Source organism: Lucilia cuprina, chromosome 2 (genome assembly GCF_022045245.1).
Source record: "Lucilia cuprina isolate Lc7/37 chromosome 2, ASM2204524v1, whole genome shotgun sequence".
Taxonomy (NCBI): Eukaryota; Metazoa; Arthropoda; class Insecta; order Diptera; family Calliphoridae; genus Lucilia; species Lucilia cuprina.
In genome coordinates this window covers 54,458,275-54,485,724 of record NC_060950.1, presented here as the reverse complement: position 1 = coordinate 54,485,724, position 27,450 = coordinate 54,458,275, and the positions used below count along the sequence as shown (strand labels likewise).

At 29.1% G+C, this 27,450-nt stretch overlaps 1 protein-coding gene across 1 annotated transcript; it reads left to right on the top strand.

The window, feature by feature from the left end:
• The first annotated feature begins 960 nt into the window (after nucleotides 1-960).
• LOC111684359 (neurogenic protein big brain) lies at nucleotides 961-27,177 on the top strand. Its single transcript, XM_023446506.2, has 5 exons — nucleotides 961-1,305; nucleotides 2,984-3,150; nucleotides 4,363-4,489; nucleotides 22,633-22,840; nucleotides 24,607-27,177. The coding sequence occupies exons 1-5, from the start codon at nucleotides 1,118-1,120 to the stop codon at nucleotides 25,975-25,977; spliced, it is 2,061 nt and encodes a 686-aa protein (XP_023302274.2). The 5' UTR covers nucleotides 961-1,117; the 3' UTR covers nucleotides 25,978-27,177.
• Nucleotides 27,178-27,450: the final 273 nt, after the last annotated feature.

The window sequence follows — 27,450 nt, the reverse complement described above, 5'->3', positions numbered from 1 at the left end:
TATGTTTGTATGTATGAATGAGTGTACAACATGTATTATTTAGGCAAACACTTGCAAGTTTTTGTTGTTATTTCATTTTCTATTTATATCTTACTTCCCTTTTACACTAGCACTTTGCCTGTTTCGAGTTGGTGGCAAGGGTGGTTGATTTTTATAACGAACTTGTACGTGCAACAAATACAACAACATGTTCGTTAGTGTTTCATTCAAACATAAGTTAGTGTGGTGGATTTGCCGGCAAATAGGCTCAGGTTGTTTTCGTATTGTTCTTTTTGGTGGTGAGTTTTATTATGTTCTTTAGTTGTTTTTGTTTTGCCTGTAAATGGGCGAGTGTGAGTAACGTCTGTCTCTGTGTGTGTGTGTGTTTGTTTTCATGCAATGTGTGGTTGTTTTGTTTCTTGTCATGTGCATTTCACTTGGCAAACTAGTGGGTTTTTTTCATCCTCAAAAGCAACAACAATAACAGACAAACAAAAACCAGACAAGGAGAAGAAGAAGAGTATCATCATCATTATTATTATTATTATTGTCGTCGTCATCGACAACATCACCGGCTTGAATGCAATCGCTAGCATTACAATTCATTCGTGTTTGTTACTCGGTTAAGAACGGTTGTTATATCCACCAACTACCACTGACGCGGGTGCTACAGAATCAATTTTATAACGCATCAAATAAAATTGAAATAATTATTAAAGAAATTTTATTCGAGTTCTTGAATAAAAGATCATTTTAGTGATTTTTAAGAGAATTTAAATTTCAAAAAAGAAAATTGCACATTTTCAAAAAAAAAAACGAATTTTTTTGTGTGTCGACACATAATAAAAAGTGAAGCAAAAATTTAATTGAATTTAATTCAATTAAAAGTGAACAATTTATAGTGTGTTTTTCTCTAAATAATAAACATTTTTACAAACGTCCCCCCTAAAGAATTGAATTAAAAGAAAAATAATACAAAATGAATTGTTAATAAAAATACTTTTGATAAAAATTAATACAAAACAACATTTTTAATTGTGTTGTTTTCGAGAGGAAAAAAATAAGCGGTAAAATTTAAAAGACTTTGTTTAATTAAATATTTTTAAACTTAACGCTTAAAGTTAATTAATTTATCAATATGGCGGACGAAACTTTACACACTATACCGTTAGAAAACAATATTGATGTTCATATTGTTACATTATTCGAACGTCTGGAGGCCATGCGCAAAGATACTCAATGCAATGCTTTGAATAATCGTCTCTCCAGTACTTTACAGCCCAAAAGGAGCATGCAGGCCGAAATCAGAACTTTGGAATTTTGGAGGTAAGTTGTGGTTTTTATTATCATATTGTTGTAAATGCTATCTGCCAAGACAATGCAGCTGTTTGATTTTAAATTCTTGATTTCTTATCTAAAGATTACAATGAATTTGTTTGTTTATTTATTATTTTCCTGTTAAAGTTTCATATATTTTTTTTGAAAGTCATGTTTATTTTTGTTTTTATTGAGAAAATGATGACACCAACACTTTCGAATTATTTTACTGTTAAAGTCTATAAAAATTAAAAAAAATATTGTGCAGATGTTTTTGTTTCTTTGAAATATTCTTGAAACAAAAAAACTGGGGCTTATTTGCTAAAGTCTACAGTTAAAGAAAAAATTGTTTCAATATTTGCAAAATTGTAGCAAAATTCAACTGTAATTTGAAATCTAGTTGTTACTTTCGTCGGTTTGAACTATAGTCAAGACTTAAGTTTGAACTATAGTCTGGTCCATGGTTTGAACAATAAACTGTTCAATAGTACGAATTTTATATTTTATATAGTTTTAACTATAGACTGAACTATAGTGTGGACTGTAGTCTAAACTATAGTCTGGACTGTAGTCTAAACTATAGTCTGGACTGTAGTCTAAACTATAGTCTGGACTGTAGTCTAAACTATAGTCTGGACTGTAGTCTAAACTATAGTCTGGACTGAAATATATACTATCGTCTTGACTATAGTTTTAACTATAGTCTGGCCTGTAGTCTAAATTATAGTCTGGACTGTAGTCTAAACTATAGTCTGGACTGTAGTCTAAACTATAGTCTGGACTATAGTCTAAATTATAGTCTGGACTGTAATTTAAACTATAGTCTCGACTGTACTACTATATTCTAAACTAGACTACAGTCCAAACTATAGTTTGACTGTAGTCTAAACTAAAGTCTGGACTGTAGTCTAAACTATAGTCTGGACTGTAGTCTAAATTATAGTCTGGACTGTAGTCTAAACTATAGTCTGGACTGTAGTCTAAACTATAGTCTGGACAGTAGTCTAAACTATAGTCTGGACTGTAGTCTAAACTATAGTCTGCGCTGTAGTCTAAACTATAGTCTGGACTGTAGTCTAAACTATAGTTTGGACTGTAGTCTATACTATAGTCTGGACTGTAGCCTTAACTATAGTCTGGACTGTAATCTAAACTAAAGTCTCGACTACGTCTAAACTATAGTCTGGACTCTATTCTAAACTATAGTTTGGACTCTATTTTAAACTATAGTCTGGACTGTAATTTAATCTATAGTCTGGACTGAAGTCTTAACTATAGTCTCGACTGTAGTCTATACTATAGTCTGGACTGCCGTCAAAACTATAGTCTGGACTGTAGTCTAAACTATAGTCTGGACTGTAGTCTAAACTATAATCTGGGCTATAGTCTAGACTCTAATCTGAACTATAGTCTATACCATTATCTAAACTACAGTGTACACAGAAGTCTATTTCTTTTTAGTGCGTGGGAATCTAAACTGGACCAGAGTTTAATATATAGTCGGGTTTATACTTATACTGAACCATAACCTCAATTAAAGTTTGAACAGTAATCTGTAGTCTAAACTTAAGTCCAAATTTATATATGCTCCTCTCTATTACAAACTACACTCTAAAAAATTCGATTGTAACACATTTTATTAATTGAATCTCTTTTAATCCTTTTTCTTCTGTTTTTTTTTTCGCAGATCCATTATTAGTGAATGTTTGGCATCATTCTTTTATGTTTTTATTGTATGTGGTGCAGCGGCTGGAGCTGGTGTGGGTGCCAGTGTCTCTTCAGTATTGTTGGCTACTGCCTTAGCTTCTGGTTTAGCCATGGGCACCCTGACACAATGTTTTCTTCATATATCGGGTAAGTAAAACACAAACATAATGGAGAAAAACAATAACAAAAAAAATCGCTTTTTAAACATACACTGACTGACACGCAGGCAGAAAGACAGACATTGTCAAATTTCAAGTGGGGTTGTTGTATAAATGTTGTTGTAGGTTTTTAAACTGTTGTGAGTCTGTGTTTTTGTTTTTGTTTTTTTAATCATAATAGATTTCTTTTTAGTACGTGGGAAAATGGGGAGAAAAGTTTCAAAAGTATTTTTGTTTTTATTTTGGGGAGGGTGTCTGTCACTGGTATAAGTATGTGCATATAAACAAATGTGATAAAGTCTTAAAGAAACGTATATACATATGGAGATTTTTGTTGTTGTTGTTATTAACAAATTTTAAACATGTGTTGTTGATATTTTGTTTTCTTTATTATTATTATATTTGTGGTTTAATGTTTAAGAGTGTAAAACATGAAATTAATTGTTTCATTTAAAAGATTATATTATTTGTGAAAACCAAATACATAATAATGATGAAGTCTTTCAAAAAAATCAAAATACAAATTTTTAATTATGTCTGTATATACAAGTAATTTGTCTAGATTTAGAGTTACCAGAAGAATATATGTTTTCTAAATGGCAACACTGTTCTTAATAATTTTGAACATTTCGATCTTACTGAAAACCCCTAGAATATTCTGAGATCGTGCATATTTAGATATCAAAGGTTTAATAGAAAAACTCTTTCAAATAGAAGATATATGTAGAGCTACATATGAATGCACCTATAGAGCTTTCCTGTAATTACCAAAGATTCTTAAATTGTAATTCGAATTCAAATAGTTTAAAGAAAAACCTTAATTTAAGCGGATTTGCAACATACAGCATTTCATAATATTTTAAATAATTAAAATTTAAACAATTTTTCTAAAACTTTTGCAAAAATATTTCTGTTTAAAACTCATTAAAATAACAATTAAAAACAAAATAATCTATTGTAAAACTAATAGGCTCTCCAAAAACTTTTGCAGTTTATTATAATGTTAGAAAAGCTGCTAACAACATTTTTTTCACAAAATTAACAAACTTTAACACTCCGTCTACCTTCCTCATCCCCGACAGCAACAAGTGCCAAAAAACAATTTCAATTTATTAGAAATTTGTAAAACCGTATCCCTTCACCACACCCCCTTATAAAAATACCATAAATTCTAATATATATTTTAAAATTCTATTAACAGGTGCTCATATAAATCCAGCCGTTACATTAGCATCCTGTGTAATACGTAATATCTCACCCATGCGTGCTTGTATGTATATAACGGCACAATGTGGTGGAGGTATAGCGGGAGCTGCTTTACTTTATGGGTAAGTTTTTCTTAATAAATAAACAACATAATTATGTTGCTTACTGAAACATGAAATCAAATAATAAAACTTTCATAAACTCTATACTAACCACAAAAAGGAGAAAGGGTTTAACTGGGGAAATTACAAAAAAAAATGAAAAACGAATTAAACCGAAAAAAAAACTTTGACCTCAAAAAATTCGCAAAAAAAAACAAACAACATGAAAACATTATTTAATATTTATACAGTTATACAGTTATTTATAAGTTTTCATGTATGTTTAAAAGTTTTCTTTCTTTAACTGTTAAAGCAACTGTTTTAAAACACAATTTGCCATACAAGCGTTAAAATTTAATAATAAGGCGTTTTTTTATGTTATTGTTTAGGTGACAACATTGTTTACTTTGTTTTTATTTACTTGTTGCTGCAATTTGTACCGTTAACTGTGTATGTTAAAAGGGTTGCCAGTAGGTTTGACACAAGTGAGAAGAAGTTTTTTTTTTTTGCTTTATAAGAGATTTTAAAGGCAAAGTGGGGAAAAGTTATTTTAATGCTAAAATAATATTATTTTGTTGGTTTTTAAATGCGGTTTTTGTAAATTAAAGAGTTGCCAGTTAGTTAAATTAAACAAAAAGTTTTATTTTGTAATTTTTAAAACAAAAAATAGCAAAAAGAAAATAGATATGATTGACGTTTTTTTTCATTTAATAAAGAATTGTCAGGAATAGCAGGAATTTGTTTTTAAAGGATTTTTTTATAAACAAATTCTGAAAACTTTAAAAAAGTATAATTTTATTAAAAATCTTGTAAAATGTATAGAAAATTGCAAAAGACTGTCGTGTTTCTGGCTTACTAAGAGATTTAAGCTCCTTTTACAATATAGAACAAGTAATATTATCAGTCCAAGTATTGTGTTCAAATAAACCATTACACATTGAGAGAAAATCAGGATAGAAACTTATGGCTCTCTTCATTTTTTGAAATGATTTTGAAAAATAAGCTTGTCTCATTAGATCAGTGATGTATTTTTATGTAAACAAAGAAACAGCTGTTTCCATTCTACTTTGTTATTGTGTTATACCAATAGTGTAAAAGCAAAAATATAAATCATATGACTTTTTTTACTCTTAATAAAAATGCGGATTTAATTTAATTTTTCATACTTAAAGGTCGCTTTATGCATAGTAAAGAACTAACTGCTGACTAACAAGTTGCTAACTTTTCCTTATGGGAATTTAGTATTATTTAAGGATTGCAAGTGGGTCCTTATATCTGGCGAATGTTTTTAAAGTTTTTTCAACAGAATTATTAAACATTTGAGAAAAAAGTAGAAATTGTACAAAAACGCAAAGGAAAAGAACTTTTGTTAAAAAAAATGGAGGAAAAGTTAACTGTAAAGGAAAACTACAGAGTTTTCTATTTTTTGAACACTAAGACCTGTTTCACACTAGGAAAGTTTTTTGGGAAACTTTTGATTTTTGTGTGTGAGAGAAAGAAATATCAACCACCTTTTTCTCTCACACACAAAATCAATAGTTTCTCAACGAAAGTTTCCCAGTGTGAAACAGGTCTAATTGACATTACTAAAGTGTTACCAGTGGGTTTGAATAATGTGAATATGTTTTTTAAAGAATTTTTATAAGAAAATTATTAAAAAACTTGAAAATCTAAAAAAAAGTAGAAATTGAAAGTAGAAAATGTGTAAAAATAGTTAAAAAAAACTAAACTTTAAGCAATTTGTCAAAATTTAAGAGTTGCCAGTGATCTTGAACAGCTGAAACATGTTTTCAAAAGATTTTTTAAACAAATTTATAAAAAATCGTGAAAACTTGAAAAAATTGCTAAAGATTGAGAGTTTTTAGGCTAAATATGACATTTTAATCAAAAAATGAAGAAAAAGCGAATTTAACAGTATTAAAGGGTTGCCAGCGAATTTGAATAGCGAAAAAAGTTTTTTTTAAGCACTTTTAAAAAAAAATTATAAAAAACAGTAAAAAACTTATAAAATATAATACAATGTTTATAAAAATATATAAAAAGCTTAACATTGGGAGTTTTGAAGAGTTGCCAGTGGGTTTTTATGACAGACATTAGTTTCAATTATGACATTTTTGTCTCTTTTTCTCTCACACTAAATCGGAAGATTCCGTAAAAAACATTCTCTCTGTGTATTTTTATGACCTAAAAAATATCCAAAAATAATTTAACTTTTTCTTTAACGTTTTAATTCTACTTTGTAAAACAATTTACAACAATTTACATTGCCTAAGGCAGTTTTAACGCTGCAATTGTGTTTGTGTTTTCCATTGTGTGAGTGTAAGTGTCTGTTTTCTGGTTTCTTTACGCATTAATCCTTTACAAAACAAAAAGTTGAACTTAATTTTTCAGTATCTTCTTTATACTACAAAAATAAAAATCGTAAAAATTTATAAGCTACATATGCTGTTACATTCATATAACTAAAGATTTTTTTCCTTTTAAATAAAATATGTTAAAGTAAATATTTTTTATGTGTAAGAGTATGTTTTTGGCAGCTGTATTTTGTTTAAGCCAAATGTGCTACTTTCATTTTTTTTGCTTTCATTTAAATTTTTTGTGTAAAATTATGTGCGTTTTTTTGCTTAATTCTTGTGGCGATAAAGAAAACATATTTTTATAGAAATTTTAAGAAGAGTGTAATTTAAAAAGGGTTTTTAAAATAAAAACAAAAATACCACAAATATAATTTTTCTACTTCCTTTGAGTTAAACAAATCATGAAATTTATTTGTGCTTAATAAAAAGTATTTAAATCTTTCTTAAACTACCTGCTCTAGTTTTGAAAATTAAAATCTATTATCCTATATTTGGCATCCTGTTTGCTTAAATCTATGATATTCTATGACCTCTTTACAAAAAAAGCAGCTGCTCTAGTCATTTTACATATTATCTTTAAACACGACAATCTACTTAAAAAAATCTTATTTTCTTAAGCGTTTTTTGAAAGGTTCCTGTGTTTCATACAAAGTACACATATCCTGTTAAAAAGATTTCTTTACTATATTTGTGTAGGTGCTTTAGTATTTGTCTAATACACACCCTGCTATTATTTATGACATGCGTAAATTTTTCTTTATCTAGTTTTTAACTATTTCATTACCTGCTGCTGCTGTCGTCTTGATCCTTTTTCCAGTAAAGATCCTTTTTAATGAGTTTTGTCTAAATTCTTTTTTAAGATTTTTTTTAAAGAAATCTTTGTTCTACTTTAATACTTTGAGTAAATTATTAAGCATGTCTGTCTATCTTTTGAAAGCAAGATTTTTTATATTTGATTATAAATGACTGTTGTGTACCATCTGTTTTTTGTGTATCGGCTTCCATTTCCATTATAGAGATCTACAGGAATGTGTATATAATGTGTTTCTTTTTTAGTGTCTTATGTGTTTGTTTGTTTTTTGTTTAAAGTCACGTTACGATGACCATTCTCAATAGGGATTGAAATGATAGGTATTCTTTTCTTTACACTTTTTTTAAATCTTTCTTTTTTAGTTATTCAAAATTATCAGCTGTCATTTTTTGTTGAAAATATTTGAGAAAACATATGTTAGTTGTTGTTGTAAATCGGTTTGTTTGTAAAAGGAAAATCAAACTATTTTTTAAGTTTGTTAAGATCCATGAAGATCAGCAAATACTGATTCAGATTTGGCAATTTTTTTGCTCAAGTATTGATTTTGTATAAGAGAACAAAATACAGAATTATGATCTTCTGAAACTTCACTTCTTGAAGGGAACCACAATGGACCTTATGGTCTCTGAGTGGACATACATCGTGCATTTTTACACCGAGCAACTTTTTGAATTTGAAGAAGAGAGGAGATCAAAATTAGCTTTGTGGGGAACGGCACTAACTCTCTGCTTTAACTGTTATATGGTCTTAAAGCAGAGCTGCCAATTATGTTTAAGACTGGGTAATTTAACTTGTCTACGCTTTAATTTTGACAAGACAGATTATGCTACTCTCCACTCTCTCTATTACTTCAATAAAACAGGGCTTAGATGCGGTTTCAAAGTAAGCCATTTTTTGAAATTTAGGGAAAGAAAAAATCTAAATTTGCTCGGTGTGAAACGCACATTCTGCTTTTACTGTTCCAGTGTGCCGTTTTACACAAGAAAACTTTTTTTGGGAACCCTTTGATTTTTGCGTGTGAGAGAAAGCAATATCAACTATCTCTTTTTCTCACACACAAAATCAAAATTCTCCAAACAAAAGTTTTCCAGTGCGGACCAGGTCTGTGCTGCCAATTAAACTTTTTCTGTCACAAAACTTTTCTAAGCCTTGAGAGAAAGAGGAGATCATGCTGCTTTCCTCTCTCTCTCTGCCAAAAACTTTAAGACTTGAGCAAGTTAGTTTGTCAGGTCTCAATCAGAGCTTAATAAACATAAATATTTTATTAAATTTTTAGAATGTTCTGTTTCAAATTCCACCACGTTCCTTTTAAAAATCTCGAAGAAAAAACAATTTAATCTTTACACATGTTAAAAAAATATTAAGTACATTTGTACTTAAAATAATGTGTTAAAAAGTACCAGCTGATAAAAAAATTTATTTTTTCCTGTTTTTAATATTCAACATGTGGTATCCTGCTTAAACATATTTACATGTATTTAAATATAAGTGTTTTTTTATAGAAAACACTTGAAAATATAAACATAATGAAAACATTAAAATATTAAAAAAAAGGAAACTAACTAAAATAATACTTGAAATAAATTAAATGTTTAAATAAGAATACTTAAGATTTAAGTATTATAGAAAAGTACTTAATAAATACTTTTTAAAACAAAGTATTTTATTTTAGTAATTTCTTATGAAAATATAAAAAATCTATTATCTTTAACTATAAATCTTTTTCTTTAACATATTTTAAAGTTTTTTTTATAACTTCTTTCTTTTTTTCGAAAATATTAAATATCCTGTATTTAAAGGTAAAAACTCATTAAGCATTTCATTAAATAATATCTAATTTCTTTTGTTTTGGGTTTATAATCAAAAAAACTTTTTTTTAATGTTTATTGGTCTGAGCACGTTCCATTTTTTAGCGTCCTGCTTCTTTGTTAAAGCCAACACTACTATTAAAGAATTTCTTTTGATTTGTTTTTTGACCAACGAAAAAAAAAAAAAACAAATCACGAAACCCTTTTCATTTGCTTGGTTTGTTAATATGCAAACCGCGCGGTAGGTTCAACCATATGCGCGCATGTGTAAAATCAACCACTCGGTTGGCGGCGCTTATCTTTTTGATTCTCTGTGTTTTTTTTTTCTTAAAATTTTCGTGGTGTTTTGTTTTTACTTATGTTTAAGGCCCCAAAAAACAAAAATTTACTTAATTTGTTTTTGGTTTTTCTTGTTTAAACGTGATTTGTAAGGTATATTTGGTTTGTAACTATAGTTGGTAACATCTATATGTTTTTTTTTTATAAAAATCGTGACTAATTTTTACAAGATACTAGATTTTTTAAAGAATTTTTATAATTTATTTGCTTACTTTTGCTTTTTGTTATTATTTTCTTTTATTATTAACATTTCCGTTTAATTTCTTGAACTATTTACGTTTTATAAAGACACACTATGGCAACACTAGAGCAATTACATCTCTGTTAAGACATGTTATATCTGGTTCACACTGGGAAACTTTTGCTGAGAAACTTTTGATTTTGTGTGTGAGAGAAAGAGATGGTTGATATATATTTCTCTTTCTCTCACAAAAAAAGTTTCTAGTGTGAACCAGTTCTTAGGATGGCCTGTCAAATTATTTTACACTTAAAATTACTATTTCACCAAAGTTCTAACCCTTTCTAACGTTGCGTTCGTTAGAACAAATTCTTAAGTTTTCTCTAAATAGAAAACAGCGTTGTCAATTATACTTATCTACAAAATACATATTTTTTTTTAAATTTCACTTCGAAATATATGAATTTTTGTTAGGTTAGAAGGACGATGTATATTACTTAGCATTCGAAGAAATAAACCTAGATCCCTATTGTGCACTCCTTCACATGGTTCTTTTTAAAACTAATTTCGTGTGAATCTGTTCCTTTAATCCTGTAGGTTTACACTGGAAATGCTCCTTTATTAGGATCACCCTATTGGATCTTTGTGGTGCTATACATAGTGTTTCGTCCTTGGTTTTTATTCAGTCTTCGTCATAGCTAATTATTAGCGAGAGATTTGGTAAACAGCCCAATATAGTCTTAGATTATCCCTAATCACATAACTGCCTTTTCAAATCCGTCTAATATCTATTATTTCCACGTCTACTTAGTTCTAGAACACTTGATTGTAGTCGTTCTAGTTGGGAGTTAAGATCATTATCTTTACAACTTGTTCATTGAAAGCATTATGGAGTAGATACTAATTCTGGGAAACACTTCTAGGACCAGTTTTTTAATCTCGAAACTAGTTTCAGATAAGCTTTAGATAATCGGTTGCTTTTGAACAAATGAACAGCAATAATTGTTTCCAAGTGTTTAATTTAGGATCGTTTTTACCAATTATACAATAATTTTATAAAGAACGGCTTCCATAACTATTAGGTACATCATCAAACATCACATATATATATTAGAATCTGACGTAGTTCAAGAACAGTCAAACGCAATGAGCTCTCAAAAGAGTTCTTTTGTACTCTTTCTTTTGCGCCTACGTATGCTCACACATGTATAAAAAACAAGAAAAACTGGTCGCAGAACTAATTTTTTACTCTCTGCCTTTCACTGTTCTTAAACTAGCATCCTTTCTTAAGGAAATTTCTATTAATTCCACTATTCAAGATCTTCTGATTGCTGTCAATACTTACACCGATTTGAAGTTAAAACCATTCTGTTCATCGATCTGGTTATGTTCAGAATCTGTTTTTGAAAACATTTGGAGTCGATACTAGTTCTATGCAACGATTCTGGTTCCAGTTTTTTAATTAATGATTTTTGCTTGAATTTATTACCTTCAGAACTAGTCCAAGAGAAGCTTTAACCAAGAAGCTTTTGGAACTATAGAACTAGTTCCTTTTACAGATTTTTCTTCCAAATTGTTAGATTTAGCACCAATTCTATAGCATGTTCTATGCACAGGTTTCAAATGTAAAGACGACAATACTAGTTCCGATATTGCTGTTCTAGAATCGGTAATGATAGTGTTTACTTCCATTTTGAAACTAGATTTAACAAGAAATTCTTGAAATATCGATATTTTAAGTTGTAATTATCTGTAGGGTTTTTAAAACTTCGTCTAACACTTTATTTTTAAGTTCCCTATAACATATCTTGATTTGCTTTTGTCCCTGCAAGACTTTTTCCTTAATAACAATAACTTCTGCATATTATAGTTTATAACTTTTGGTCATTGTGTATAATATTACTTGTCGTTAACTCTTTTTCTCTTACACTACCCTTAAAAATTATAAAAATATAAAGAAAAAACTTGAACAATTTAAAGAAAAAACCAAAACGGATACTTAAAATCAAGCAAGCATACGAAAGAGAGTGAAAAAAAAAACAAAACATATTGAGAAGTCATCATCATGTTAGGTTTTGAACTGTCTGTCCATTTGGGAAACAACGGCTTTAAACACGTGTTTAAATTTTAAAATTCAGGTTTGGTTTTATATTATCATCTGCTTAAACAAACGAGTTTAATTTGATTCACCGAAAAAAACCACCTGCTCCTGTGTAACAAAAAAAAAAAAAAAACATTCGAAACAAAGGAAGAGTTATAATAACAAGGGATATTGCGCTGTTATTGCATTTTGTTAACCTTAAAAACAACTAAAAAAAATCATTTAGGACTGTATAAATACAAAACTCAAAGTAAAGTTTATTACAAGAAATATTTTTTAAAGATTTTTTTCAAAAGATTAAGTAAACCTTTAACAAGGACTCTGTCTCAGAGAAGAAAAAATTAATTAAAAACTCTTGCCAGGCCATTAAATATTATAACATGTAACATAAAAATGTCAACTATGCCAAGCACATATATTTTCCAATAAACCTAGATTTCTTAACATTTGTTTTATAATAATAAAAAAAACTGTTTAAAACCTTAAACCTTAAAATCTTAAATAACGTTTCAATAACAAACGTCTTAGAAAAATATTAACAAATATTGCATTTATTGAAAAAAAACTCTTATAAAAGGCAAAATTTTGCAATAACACATTTTCCAATATATCTACCAGCAAAACTAATCCTTTAGATCAATAAATATTTGCCAAAAGTAAACTAAAGTGTGAATTGTGGTAATATTACAATGACAGGCACTTGAAACGGATCTAAAGAAAGAAAATAAAGTTCTCCTTGTTCAAACACTATTAATAATAATCAATATTTCTAACATCAGTCTGACATTTCTACCCCTTTTTTTGGTCGCCATTTATATAAATATTATTTCAGTTTGATTGTTATTTTATGACACAAGACTTAAGAGTTTTTTTTTTATTATTTGCAACTTAAACCGTCATTTATCTTAAATTGCAATAATCCTTTTTTTATCAAACTCTTGTTAAATATTGTTTATATCTAAAAAATCTGTTACAAATTAAATCCAAAAAAATTGCAATTTTTATAAAGGGTTAGATATTTTGCTACAATTTACCCCAAAAAAAGAAACCAGGTCATTTAGTTCAATATTCTTATGCCAAATTGCAAATTTATGGGCCTACTTTTACATTGCACTCTATTGTCAACTTGTCTTAGGCCGGGTGCTTGTTTTGTGTTTAGTTGGCCTTAAAAAAAGGGTTGTTGTTAAACCGTGTGTGCCAGGTGTGGAAAAACGAAATTTTGAATTTGAACTTTAAGGCTACAAATTTTATAAACTAGACTATAGAAAAGACTAGCCTATAGACAATTCTAAAGACTTGACTACAAGCTAGACTATAGACTTGTCTGTAGACTAAACTATAGCCTAGACTAGACTAGTATATAGTCTATAAACAAGGCTACATACTAGAATAGATACTAGATCAGAGAAATTACGTTAAACTATACTATAGATTAGACTTTAGAATATACTATAGATTTGATTATAGATTACAATATAGACTATAGACTGTAGACTAGATTACAGACTAAACTATAGGCTATACTGTAAACAAGACTATAAACTAGACTTTAGTCTAGTCTTTAGACCAGACTGTACACTAGACTATAGACTAGACTTTAGACAATACTGTATAATAGACTATAGACTAGCCAATAGACTTGATAAGAGATTAGACAACAGGCTAGACTATAGTCTACTTTACAGTCAAGACTATCAAGACTAAAGACTGGACTATAGTCAAGACTATCGACTGGACTATAGTCAAGACTTTAGACTACAGTAGAAACATTTTTATAGACCAGACTGTACATTCGACTATAGTCTATTTTTCTATTTTAGACCATAAATAAGACTATAGTTTAGTTTCATGTCTACACTACAGACAGGGCTATATACTAGGCTAGATACTAGACCAAAACCTATAGACTATACTATAGACAAGACTTTATACAAGACTATAGATTAGACGATATGATAAACTATAGACTAAACTTTAGAATACACAAGATTTCAGATTTGATAAGGGCAAGACTACACACTATACTTTAGACAAGGCTATGGAATATACTAAAAACTATACTATAGTTTGGGCTATACTATAGAGAAGACTTGTGATTAGACTATAGACTAGACAATATACAAGACTAAAGACTAGTCCATTACTTTAAACTAGACTATAGATTAGTCTATAGTCTATTTTCTAGTCTAGTTTGGTTAGACTCTAATATAGTTTCTAGTTTTTTTAATACTAGACTAGGGACTTGATTTCTAGTCAAGACTATAGACAAGATACTAGACCACACTGTACTTTAAACTACAAACTAGTCCACACTAGTCTTTGTCATAAAATATCGCTATAATTTACGAAATCACAATTTACTAATGCACTAAATTGTCCATGCCTGGTGTATATGTGTATGTGTGCATATTTGCAAGTTGTGGTAAATTTAATTGATTTATGGGGTAGAATTAAAAGATAAAGATAATTTTTTTCCACAATTTAGGTAAGAAAAAGTTAAATTGATTTGATTTATGATTTACTAATTCAATCAAAAGTTTTAAGATATAGATTTGATTGCAAAAAAATCTGAAAGAAAATATAAAACAACATGGCTTTTTTACAATACAATTACATTATTGCAACACTGTTTTTATTGAGAGAGAAAGTTTGATAAATCTAAACGAAAGTCTTACAAATAGAAAATGTGGAAGAAACTTTATAAGAAAAGGAATTATAAATAGTGAAAATAAAAACTTATAGGACATTCGATCCCCTAACATTGTTTAGTTTTAACTTTATAAAAATATAAATAAATATTCTAGACGATCTCGTCAGGTCTGCATTAAGACAATTTTTTAAAATTTCGACTATATTTTATAGGGTTCTTTCAATCTTTAATATATCAATATTTAATAATGATGAAAACACGATAGAACCTATACGAGAGAAGCAAGAGAGCATTTTGCTTGATATTCAATATCAATCAAAAAAAAAAAGAATCGGCCCAATATTGACCCAGCATCAACTTCATATAAGATGTTTCTCAGAAGATGCCTCTAACGTTTTAAAATTGCTCAAAACTACAAGTACAGATAAATATATAGAGACGAAAACTTATTCGATCACTTAGGGGTGAATTCCGATCCAGCTCTTAACAGTCACTTAAAACTAATCCTTTAAAAAATTAAACGGTTTGCAAAATTTTTATGATTTAATTTATAAACAATTTGTTTATTTATTACAAATTTGCATATTTAATAAAAACATTTCATAAAAATTTTGCATACTCCTCCCTCTTGAAAAGTTATGATGAGAATAATTAAAATATTAAGCGTGTAAATAACAATTGATCATTAATTTTCATACGATTGCAAATTCAACTAAAGTGCAAATTTGCAAAAATATGTTAATGATTTTTTAGAAAATTTAAAATTAATTTGTAATATTTTATTGATTTGTCAAAATGGCATGGAAATGACAAGGTTTTCAATAGTTTGTTTGAATTTTGCATATAATGGCAAAATGTTACAGGGTGGCAAAAAGTTTAAAAATAATTTGCATATTTTATTAAAAATAAACATTTTGTACACTTGAAAGTTATTATTGGCAAAATTTAACTATCAACCATGAAATTTTAGAAATTGATTAAAAGAAAATGGCATTTTAATTAACTCTACCCTTGAGAGAAAGTAAATGATATATTTAAAACATTTTATTTACTTTAAACTTTAAAAAATACCGTGATAAGCATTACTGATTGCATTCACTGGAAATTGATGACATGTTTATAAAGAAAGAGTTGCCATTGAATTTAAAGGTTAGGGAATGAAAACATTCAATATAAGGGCAGAAACTAAGGAAGTTTAGAAAATAATGATTTCAACTTCTTAACATTCTTTTATTATTTCATTTATTAAAATTTCAATTTTTAACCCATATATTTGTTATTTTCTTTATAAATTATTTAAACATGACATTTTAAATGTTCTTTTAATTAAATCAACATCGTGACCTTTTTAATTGAAAGTTTTTTTTTCAATTCTAATAAAAAATCTGTTAAAATTTCAATTTTTAAAGCAAGGCTACCTGTTGTATTGAAATTACATACAAAATTTAACCCATATGTTAATTTATTTTATAAAAATTAAACAATTTCCTAAAATGTTTGCATATGCCATGGAAAAAACAATTAAAACTCTAGTCTTTTTTTAAATATAACGGTTAACAAGTTGTAATGCACCCACAGTTCTTCTCCACCACCCTCTTTACTACAGATCATCATCCGAAAACTTGTACTTTTACATATTATGAACAAACATTTGGTCATAAATTTTAACATAAATTTGAATGTGATATAATTTTTTCGAGTTACATTAAACATATGACACGAAAATAAACGATTGAATAAAAAGTGCAGCAGACACAAGAATAAATAAATAATACAAAATTAAGTGACACTTATAAAAAGTGTCACAAGTAATAAAATACAAAAAAAGTATCACTATATGTGGAAAATAACAAGCATAGGGAGTGATTTACCCACTAGAAAGTGTAACACAGAGGAACAGTGAACAACCCCTATAATCATGATTGCAGCAATCACAAAGAAGAGTAGAGGGGTTAATTTAATTTGTGTTTTTTTTATTCATTTTCTTGCGGTGAAATTATAACAAAACCACGAAATTGTTGTTTATTGTTTTTTTCAGTGCAGTGATCGCTTTGTTCCTCCTTTTTTTATTGTGTATTGAATAACAAGGAAATAATTTACATGACACATTTACATGTTTGGGTCTAGAACGGTAGTAAATAAATTTGTTTTTTTTATTGTTATTTTCTGGAGTATTGTTTATAATGCCTAATCAATTGATAGGATTTTGATTTTTATTTCTGATTAAATATGTCTGATAAAATATCAATAATCTGAAGGTTTTATTTGATTATAGACATTTTGGTTAAGAGGATTTTTTTTGCCGATAAACAATTTTTTTTGCATATTTATGGGACATTAATGCTAGTATTAGATTTTTTAAGTAGAAAACAATAAAAAACCCTTATAACTGCTATTATTGAAATTAATAGTTTCAGTTTAGTTTTAGTTAAGCTCTAGTTTAGTTATATTTCAGTTATTGTTCAGTTTTAGTCTAGTTCACTTCTATATCTAGTTCAATTCAAGTTTAGTTCTAGTTCAGTTCTTGTTGAGATCAAGCTCTAGTTCAGTTCTAGTTAAGTTATAGTTCAGTTCTAGTTAAGTTTTGGTTCATTTCTAATTCAATTCTAGTTTATTCTAGTTCCAGTTTATTCTAGTAATTTAGTTCTAGTTTATTCTAACCTAACCTTTTTCAGTTCTGGTTCAGTTTTAACTCAGTTCTAGCTTATTCTATTTCAGTTCTTGTTCAGTTATAGTTTCGTTCTAACTCAGTTCTAATTCAGTTCTTGTTCCATTTTGGTACAGTTCTAGTTCTAGTTCAGATCTATTTCAATACTAGTTCAGTTCTAGTTTAGTTCTAGTTGAGATCAAGTTCTGGTTTAGTTATAATTAAGTTATAATTAAGTTATAATTCAATTCTAACTCAATTCTAGTTTATTCCAGTTCACTTATAATTTCATTCTAATCCAGTTCCGGTTCTGTTCTAGTTCTTTTCTAGTTCTGTTCGTGTTCTGTTTTAGTTCTGCCTTGTTCTAGTTCTGTTCTAGTTCTGTTCTAGTTCTGTTCTAGTTCTGTTCTAGTTCTGTTCTAGTTCTGTTCTAGTTCAGTTCTAGTTCAGTTCTAGTTCTGTTCTAGTTCTGTTTTAGTTCAGTTCTAGTTCAGTTCTAGTTCAGTTCTAGTTCAGTTCTAGTTCAGTTCTAGTTCAGTTCTAGTTCAGTTCTAGTTCAGTTCTAGTTCAGCTCTAGTTCAGTTCTAGTTCAGTTCTAGTTCAGTTCTAGTTCTGTTCTAGTTCTGTTCTAGTTCTGTTCTAGTTTTGTTCTAGTTCTGTTCTAGTTTTGTTCTAGTTCTGCTCTAGTTCTGTTCTAGTTTTGTTCTAGTTCCGTTCTAGTTTTGTTCTAGTTCTGTTCTAGTTCTGTTATAGTTCTGTTCTAGTTTCGTTCTAGTTCTGTTCTTGTTTAGTTCTAGTTCTGTTCTAGTTTTGTTCTAGTTCATTTCTAGTTCAGTTCTAGTTCAGTTCTAGTTCAGTTCTTTTTCAGTTCTAGTTCAGTTCTAGTTCAGTTCTAGTTCAGTTCTAGTTCAGTTCTAGTTCAGTTCTAGTTCAGTTCTAGTTCAGTTCTAGTTCAGTTCTAATTCAGTATTAGTTTAGTTCTAGTTTAGTTATACTTTAGTTCTACTTTAGTTTTAGTTCAGTTCTAGTTCAGTTGTAGTAGAGTTCTACTTAAATTCTAGTTCAATTGTACAAAGAAATACAACAAGCTATTCATTTAGTGTGAATGATTCTGTCACAGATGATAAACCTTCTTTTACTACAAAACACCATGATTATGATGACGGCAGCTGACGACAAGCAACAAAAGCAAAAAAAACTCATTGAAATACATAATAATTTTATAACTTATTTAACAAATTATGCGTGTGAAACTTAAAACTTTAAGAATTGATTTACACTTCCTAAAAAAAAGTACCATTATTTAACTCAGCTTTTCGAATAAAAAAACTGTACTGTTTTGTACAGCTTATGTACTTAAATGCTTGATTAAACTTTAAACTTTTATTTTTTTAAACGCATAAAAAGCAACAATTACGAAAAGACACCCTTATTTTTAAATATTTTAAAATTTATATTAACATAAAATTTAAATAACTTTAAAAATCACTTGTTTTTATTGACAAAACTTAAGTAAATGAGCCCCTTTTTTTTGGAATTAAAATCGAACAAATTTTAAGTAAATAAAATTTACATTAAATGCTTCATTTAACTTAAAAAAGAATTTAAAAATATTTTCACAGATTTATTATCTGTAAAAGATTTTGGGAAAAATAAATATTTTCTTTAAAGCATAACACAATACATTTCAAAAATCTATTGTTTGAAAAAATCAATGTTTAAACTCAAACATATTTTAACAATTGATAAGTGTGAACACATTACAATTAAATATTAATTTAGTAATTATACTTTATGGTCACATATAAGGGTCCAAAAAGATGTCGATTATATTTGAACAGCATAAAAAATTTTAAACTAAAATTTGGCAAAGTAATAAATTTAGAAATTTGCCAAAAAGCGGGAAACAAATAAAATTTTGAAATTATGACATTGTTTCATTAAATACTACTCGCTCTACACCCCTTAGAAATTCTCTATGGACACATGTTTTTTGAAAATTTCAATTAACTGGACAAGTGCTCTTAGTTTTTTTGTTAAAAATTAAAATTGCCAAAAATGCTTAACTATAAATTTTTTCACTTTGGACATTTATTTTCAATTGAAAATCATAAGCGTGTTAATCTGATTAATTGTTCTCTAACTAAAGCATGATCATAACAATAGATTCGTCTGGCTGACGGGATGACTGACTGCTTGTCTGGCTGCCTGCCTGCTCAAGAGGAGGGTTGTTAATATAAATTTAAAACAGGATGTATTCATTTTCAACTTGTGGTTTGTAGTTTTAACGGTACAATAAAGGTTTCAATTACAAATTAAACAACAACAGCAACAACAACTACCACTACTTCTCTTTCATCTTGTGGACACAAAAAGACAACCACTTATGTCTGATACTTTATTTTATACTTCTCTTCTCAATAACTGAACACATAAACAAAATATCACATGTCAGTTTGATGTTACAGAAGAAGAAGTAAAAAAAATGTTCATTGAAAAGACAAAAATGATTTTGAATCAAAAATAAAAACTGTTTTAAGATCAACCTCTGGGTTGTTTGTTTAAGCAGGTGGTTACTTTTGAGAATAAAAGTTATCTATATGTAGATCAAAAATTTCATTAAAAAGGTTCAATAATCTTTAGTTTTAAAGTAGTTTTTTTAGAATTTCTATAAATTTGATAAACTTTTCAAAATCATTGAACTTTCTTATAAATAACAACAGGTTGCAATATCAGAAGTTAATAAATTGTTAATCATTCTGTGTAAACGTTTAAGTACCTTAATTTTCAATGAACTTTTGTGATAGTTATCATGACAACTTTCTTCTCCTTTCGATTTTTTCAAATATTTTTAATTTTCTGCTATCATTTTGTGTAATTATTAAGACAGTTATAATAGTTAGTTGTTAATCATTCCCTGTGAATGTTATAATGTTAATTTACTCCGTATTTGTATTTTTTTATATTCTTCTTTTGAAATATTTATCTATTCTTTTTCGGTCTTTTTCAAATTAATATAATTTAACCTAGACCTGGTCCATACTAGGAAACTTTTGTTGAGAAACATTTTCTTAATTCTCTTTTGAAGATTCCTTAATGTCCACACATAGAAACTTTTCTTTCAGAAACTACGTGTTAATTGCATTGATTTGTTGTTGTACGAATGAGAAGAATAACAAAACAAAACAAGTTTCCGAGTACGAGAAACTCCGTACCGCGAGAGATATGAATGATATTCTTTCTCTCTCACGCAAAATCAAAAGTTTCCCAGAAAATGTTTCTAGTGTGGACCGGCAGCTACTAAACCAGTTTACTATTTGTTAATCATTCTCTTTGAATGTTTAACTCCTAAAGAGTTAACTCAACCTGTTCATTATTATTCGGCTTATGAAATATGGAAGTAATAAATCATATAAGTTAAGATGTTAATGATTCTCTGTGTATATTTGTTGTTAAGAAAATCATCTTATTATTTAAAAAGTTGCTGAATGAGATCAACACTAAGTAAAAAATATGTTAATCATTCCCAGTGGATATATCAAAACAAAGTTTTTTGAACAGTGTTTTTCTTAAAGCACTCATTCGAACATTTCTTTAAGATCTATAAAATTTTTTCTCTAGTAAATCTCTACTTACTCCAATGTCTAATACTTTTTTCATACAACTTTTTAGTTTCTTAATCATTTAGTGTGAATGTTAGACCTGGTTCACACTAGGAAACTTTTGATTTTGTGTGTGGGAGAAAGTGATGGTTGATATTTCTTTCTCTTTCTCTCACACGCAAAAATCAAAAGTTTCCCAAAAAAAAGTTTCCTAGTGTGAACCAGGTCTTACTATCAAAAGAAAAACTTAATCATTCTCTGTGAATGTTCAACATACTTTTAACTTTTTTTTTGTTTTCATAGCTTTTAATTTTGCTGTTGACCTCCCATTTTAAACAATAACAATTTATAAACAAATTTGCAAATTTAAAGCCATTTGTTTTTGTTGTTGTTTGAACAACCTTTAATCAAAGTAAATGATGTTGCAGTCAGGTCCATTGTATGTTGATTATATGACCGTGGGAAAAAAGTACCATCTTCCTTTATATAAACCAACCAACCAAAAAAAAAAACACATTCACTCTTACATATACAAACTATGAAGAGAGTGATGAGAATGTCAGGGTTAGTGGATAAAGTGTTGGTAGTAAAAATGGCTAACTGAAGTACCTTTGACATTAGTGGCGTTCAGTGTTGACAATTGTTAAAAAGGATCTTTCTTAGCACGTTAGAATAATTGAGTTTATGCTATTTCTATTATTTTGTTAGAAAGCGGATCAGATAAGAAGAAAGGAAACCCTTGTCTAATATCTTTAGATGTGTTTCTCTTCCATCCACCTCTGTCCTGTAATAGTTAGGATATAACATTAAAAGATAATGATTGCAAGAAGAAGGAGAAGAAAATAAACAAAAACAGCTGAGATTTGCTAGGTTTTTTTTTTGGTTTGGCAAAGTATTGTTATGTAATATTTTACATACTATGAATACCCCTATTAGTTTTTGGTACATTGCTTAAAGTACAAAAGTTCAACACTTAAATATACTTGTTTCAGTGATTTGTTTTTGTGGATATTGTTGTAGTTTTCTTCCTTTTTGTTGTTGTTATTTCCTTAACTGACGAGGTCTTATTAAACTTTAGTTTTATGCCAAGTGAATATTTGTACGTTAGCTGGCGCTGCTCAAGCTTCTGCTGAAAAAGTCTTAGCAGCAATTTGTATACACATGTATATAGAGATGTTGTTGATCATGATGTCTTACAATATGATTGTGTTGATGATGACCTATACCTTTAGCAAAAAAAAAAAAAAAAAAACTCATGGACTTGGCAAGGAATCAGAAAAATGCAAAAAAAGGAAAGATGGTGTTATGATGTGAACCTTTTTTTTTGGGCAGCAACATATTTAAGCAAAAAAACCTTAAACAAAATCTGTTCACACATCATATGCTAAAGTTTTTTTTGGGAAGTTAGTACCAAGTGAATTATGAGAATTTTTAGGATTTTTATCATTGACTTGACTTTACTGTGTTATTAGTGTTGTTTCTGTTATCCCTTTTGGTCTCTGATGTGGTTGTTGTTAAATGATAAATCTCATATTACCTGGGAATCAAAACTTGGCAAAATGAAAGGTTAAACTCCTTACTGACCTTAAGTTGTTTAATTTTAAAAGATTTTTCAAATTTTAATTCATATTATTGCAATTTTTATATAATTTTTTTTCTATTTCTTTTTAGTGTCACCGTGCCTGGTTATCAGGGTAATTTACAGGCGGCCATTTCACACAGCGCCTCTTTAGCAGCTTGGGAACGTTTTGGTGTGGAATTTATTTTAACATTTGTTGTTGTTCTGACATATTTTGTTTCAACCGATTCCGTTAAAAAAGTTATGGGACATTCAGCCTCCGCCATAGCAGCCGCCTATAGTGCGTGCAGTTTTGTTTCGGTAAGTTAAATTATTTACGAAAAAATCTGTTTTTTTTCGCAATTTAATTTTTTGTTTTGTAATATTTTAGTATCTTGTAATTTGTGTGTTTCGTTCCAAAACCAAAAAAAAAACACCTGCTGTTTTGGTATTTTCTTAAACATGTTGGTTTTTTTCTTGTTTATTATAATAATAATATTGCCAGCAATTTACTAAAGATTTACTTTAACGTCCCGCTCCTTGTTAATGTTGTTGAGCTTGTAAAATCTTAAGGTTTCTTTCTCTGGGTCTCTTAGGTTGTCATATGATTCTCATTTTCATTATAGACAGACAGCCAGCCAGTCAGCCAGAGACAGACTTCAAAGGCGGCTTTATTTTTTGTCTACCTATTTAACATGATGTTTCATTGGGCGACCTTCAAAAAAATAACTTGGTTTAAGAAACTATCTTTATTTTTTGATAAATTAAAGAAAAAAAACTTATCCTTAATAACCTTAAGATTCATGACAGTAACTAAAAATAGTTAAATTAATGAATTTATGACCATAAATTAAGCAGACGCTATAGTATTACCAGCACAGTTTTCAAAGTAAGAGAAAAAAAAAACGTTACAATCAAAATTGAACAGCTATTAGGTGAATAACGATATGGCAGCTCTTTTTTTTGAAATTGAAATAAGACAACACGTGATAGCAGTGTTGACAAGTTGCTTTAAATAATCTTCAATAAGCTCTCATTTCTAAAGCTCAACATGGATGTATAAACAGCTTAGATTATAAACTGGACGAGAATTTAAATTTTACTACACTAGACTGGACTATAGCATAAGCTATAGACTGGAGTATTGATTAGACTATAGTCTTTTCTATAGACTTGGTTATAGATTAGAATATTCTATACTCTGGGCTATAGACTACGATATAATTTGAACTATAGACTATAAAGTCAGGACAAAATACAAGAATATAGGACTAAAGGTTAGGATATAGTCAGGATTATAAATAGTGATATATGTATACATATATAGGAACATAAACTAGACTCTAATGAAGACTAATTATATATTCTAATATACTATACTCTGGGCTATAGAGTACGATGAAATTTGAATTATAAACTAGACTGGACTAAAGGCTATACTATAGTCTTAACTATTTATTAGACTAAAGTAAGGACAATATACTAGAATATAGAACTAAAGGTTATACTATAGTCAGGATTATAATCAGTGCTATATGTATATATTAGAATAATAAAGACTGTAAAACAGATTTTACATATATAGCATATAAGCTGAAACTATATTTCGAAACCTCAGTTTTTTTCCACAATATTCCCTTTTTCCAATTTACATCCCCTAATGACACATTTCTTAACAACAACAAAAACAAATAAAAACCTGATTTGAACTACTAGATAAAAAATAGTTATACACTATAGTTATTTTTGAAAAGATCCCTCTCTAAACCATGACAATTTTTGCACAAGTTTTCCCTGAATTGTTTACAGAGAACAAAAAGGAAAAAATAAAGTGCGTAAATGGGAAAAAAACCTGCAGCTGTTTGCAGGTACCTGCTCTTAAATAATAGAACAGCAAATGAAAGGAAATCCAACACAATTTTCAGTAAAACGAGAAACTGTGGGAAAATCTTTAGGCAGCTGTTTAGGAACTTACACACACACACGCACACAGATTAACATAGATCCTTTGTGATTTTTATAGTAATTTTTACATGCTGTTTTTGTAATTTTATGTTTAATTTTTTTCTATTCTTCTCAAATTACAGATGCCTTATTTAAATCCTGCACGCTCATTGGGTCCATCTTTCGTTTTAAATAAATGGGATAATCATTGGGTGTATTGGTTTGGTCCTTTAGTTGGTGGCATTGCTTCGGGCATTGTTTATGAGTTTATTTTCAATACCAAAAGAAATGCTCGCCATATTAAGGCCTCCATGGATAATGAATCTTCTTCGATTAATTCCGAGGATGAATTGAATTATGATTTGGATATGGAAAAACAAAATATGCATGGTAAATATCCGGGAACTTTCCAAAGAGCTCAAGCCTCCAATACAGCACCAGTTCAAAATCCTGCTACCAATGCCGCAGCTAATGGCAATTATTGTCAAAATCTCTATACAGCACCACCCAAATTTGATCAGGCTGAACCTTTATATGGTGGCACTCGTTCTATGTATTGTCGTTCCCCCACCTTGACACGCACTAATTTGAATCGTTCACAATCGGTTTATGCTAAAAGTAATACTGCCATTAATCGTGATATAGTGCCACGTTCGGGTCCTTTGGTGCCAGCTCAAAGTTTATATCGCATGAATGCTCAACAGAATCATCAGCAACAACAGCAACAGCAGCAGCAACAACAACAACAGCAGCAACAACAGTCTTCTCATTTGCAAAATCAGAACTTACAAAATCAATTGCAACAGAGATCGGAAAGTATCTATGGTGTACGCACCTCGACTAGACAAAATCAACAACAACAGCAGCAGCAACATCAAACACAAATGCAACATGTAGGACAACTAATGCCACATCCACAACAGCAACCACCACCACAGCAGCAACAACAACAACAGCAGCCACCACAACATCCCACCCAAGACAATACTCAAGGTTTCCAGGCAGTTTATGGCACCCGACACAATCCCAATCCCATGGATGGTAATACGAAATACGATCGTCGTCCTGAATCGGTTTATGGCATGACAGTACCCCGTAATCGTGGCCAATCAGCACAATCAGATGATAGTTCTTATGGTTCTTATCATGGTTCCTCGGTAACACCACCCGCCCGTATACCCAGCACAGAACCACCAATGTTGTTGTACAATCCTCCTCCACAACCAAATCACAATCAAGTGTCTTCCACAAATCCCTCAGCCATGAGAACACAATCGGAACGTAAAGTTTCCGCGCCAGTAGTATCATCACAAGCCTCTTCAGTTACCTCTACAACGGTGGGACAATATACCACAAGTCAAGGACCACCACAGGGGCCACCTTCTTTACAGCAACAGCAACAGATGATGGTACATCAACAGCAGCAACAACAACCACCTCCACCTCATCCCCAGCAACAGCAGCAGCAGCAGCAGCATCAACATTACGGCATGTTGCCTATGAGATCCAATTGAAAAAGGCTTTCCTGGAGCCCGGCTCTAAATGAAGGTGCAAGAGAAACATCATTGTCAATTGTACTTGAGAAGTTTTCCTTAAAAGAGAATGAAGATAAAGAGGAATAGTTAAAATAATCGTTTAAAAACTTTCACTAAAGTATTTTGATTCCACAACCCTAAAGGAATTGAAACGAAAAAGTTTTGTTGAATTACACTTTCTCTTTTGCATTAAAAATAATATAGTTTTTCTAAAAACAATTGACAATCATGTTTAAAATATTAAAACTTCAAACACGGTGATCATTTCACTAAACTTTCCACTCTCTACCTTAACCCTTTATAGGGTTAGTAGGAAGTTAAGTTTAATGAGTTTATCAAAAAAAAAAAAAAAAAAAAACTGTTCAGTTTTAATATTTAAAAGCAGTCATTTTCGTTAATCAAACTCCCTAAACAAAAAAGTCTTTCGAATCTATAGGCCTTTACAGCCCCTAAACTACATAGATTATAGTAATGTCCAAAGGAACTCTCACTCACTAATAAAAAAAAACTAAAAACTGTAGTATAACAATATAATGCAAGGTATCAGCGTTTAAATATTTAATCACTTCTTTTAGTTTAGTCCAACTTTAGCATTAATAAAACAAACAAACAAATCGATAACATTTTACAGAAACGTTATGAAATGGAACCACTAACCTTGCAAAAGTCATTTGTTTAAACCACAATTATACATATACATCAATTAAAACCCATATTTAATCATAATATTGTGCAAATATACATATATGTAACAGCTTTTTTTAAAAAAAATAACTCAAATCATTAATATTTGTCCTATTCACTATCGTTGTTGTATCGTTGTAAGTCATAATAATAATAAAAACAATTACAATATACAATGCTACGACACCGATTGTAAAATGGCTAATTATATGTTACACAATTCTAAAATAAATGCATTTATTTGTATAATTTAAACCAAGTTTAGACTGACTTACGTTTTCCTTTTTTTGTTCAATGTAACTATTTAACTTTTAAGTAAGTTTATGTTTTCTTAGTTTCTTTTAAACTTAAGCTTATAACACTGTCACTTTATTTGGATATTTTATAATAATTTTAGTTAGTTTTTTATATAAATGGTATGTGTAAATAGTAATTATTTTTATTATATTAAGTTTAATTAATTATAATTAGATTTCCCTAAGAATTGTATGTAAAAATTAATATAGTTAATGAAAAAAAAAGAAAAATATATAAATTCTCTATATTGAAAAAGAAATAAATCATTATTATTTAAATGGATATATACATGAATTGTTCTCCTGAAGACAGCACATTTATACAACTATGTATACACGGTTGTTAGATCTTACAACGTTGACAGTAAAATGTGCAGAAAATGTCTAATAACATTACCATTTTACAAATTTTGTTTTGCAATATTGTCATATATGTTTTTTCTGAAAACGCTTCAAAAGAAAAATTGTAAGT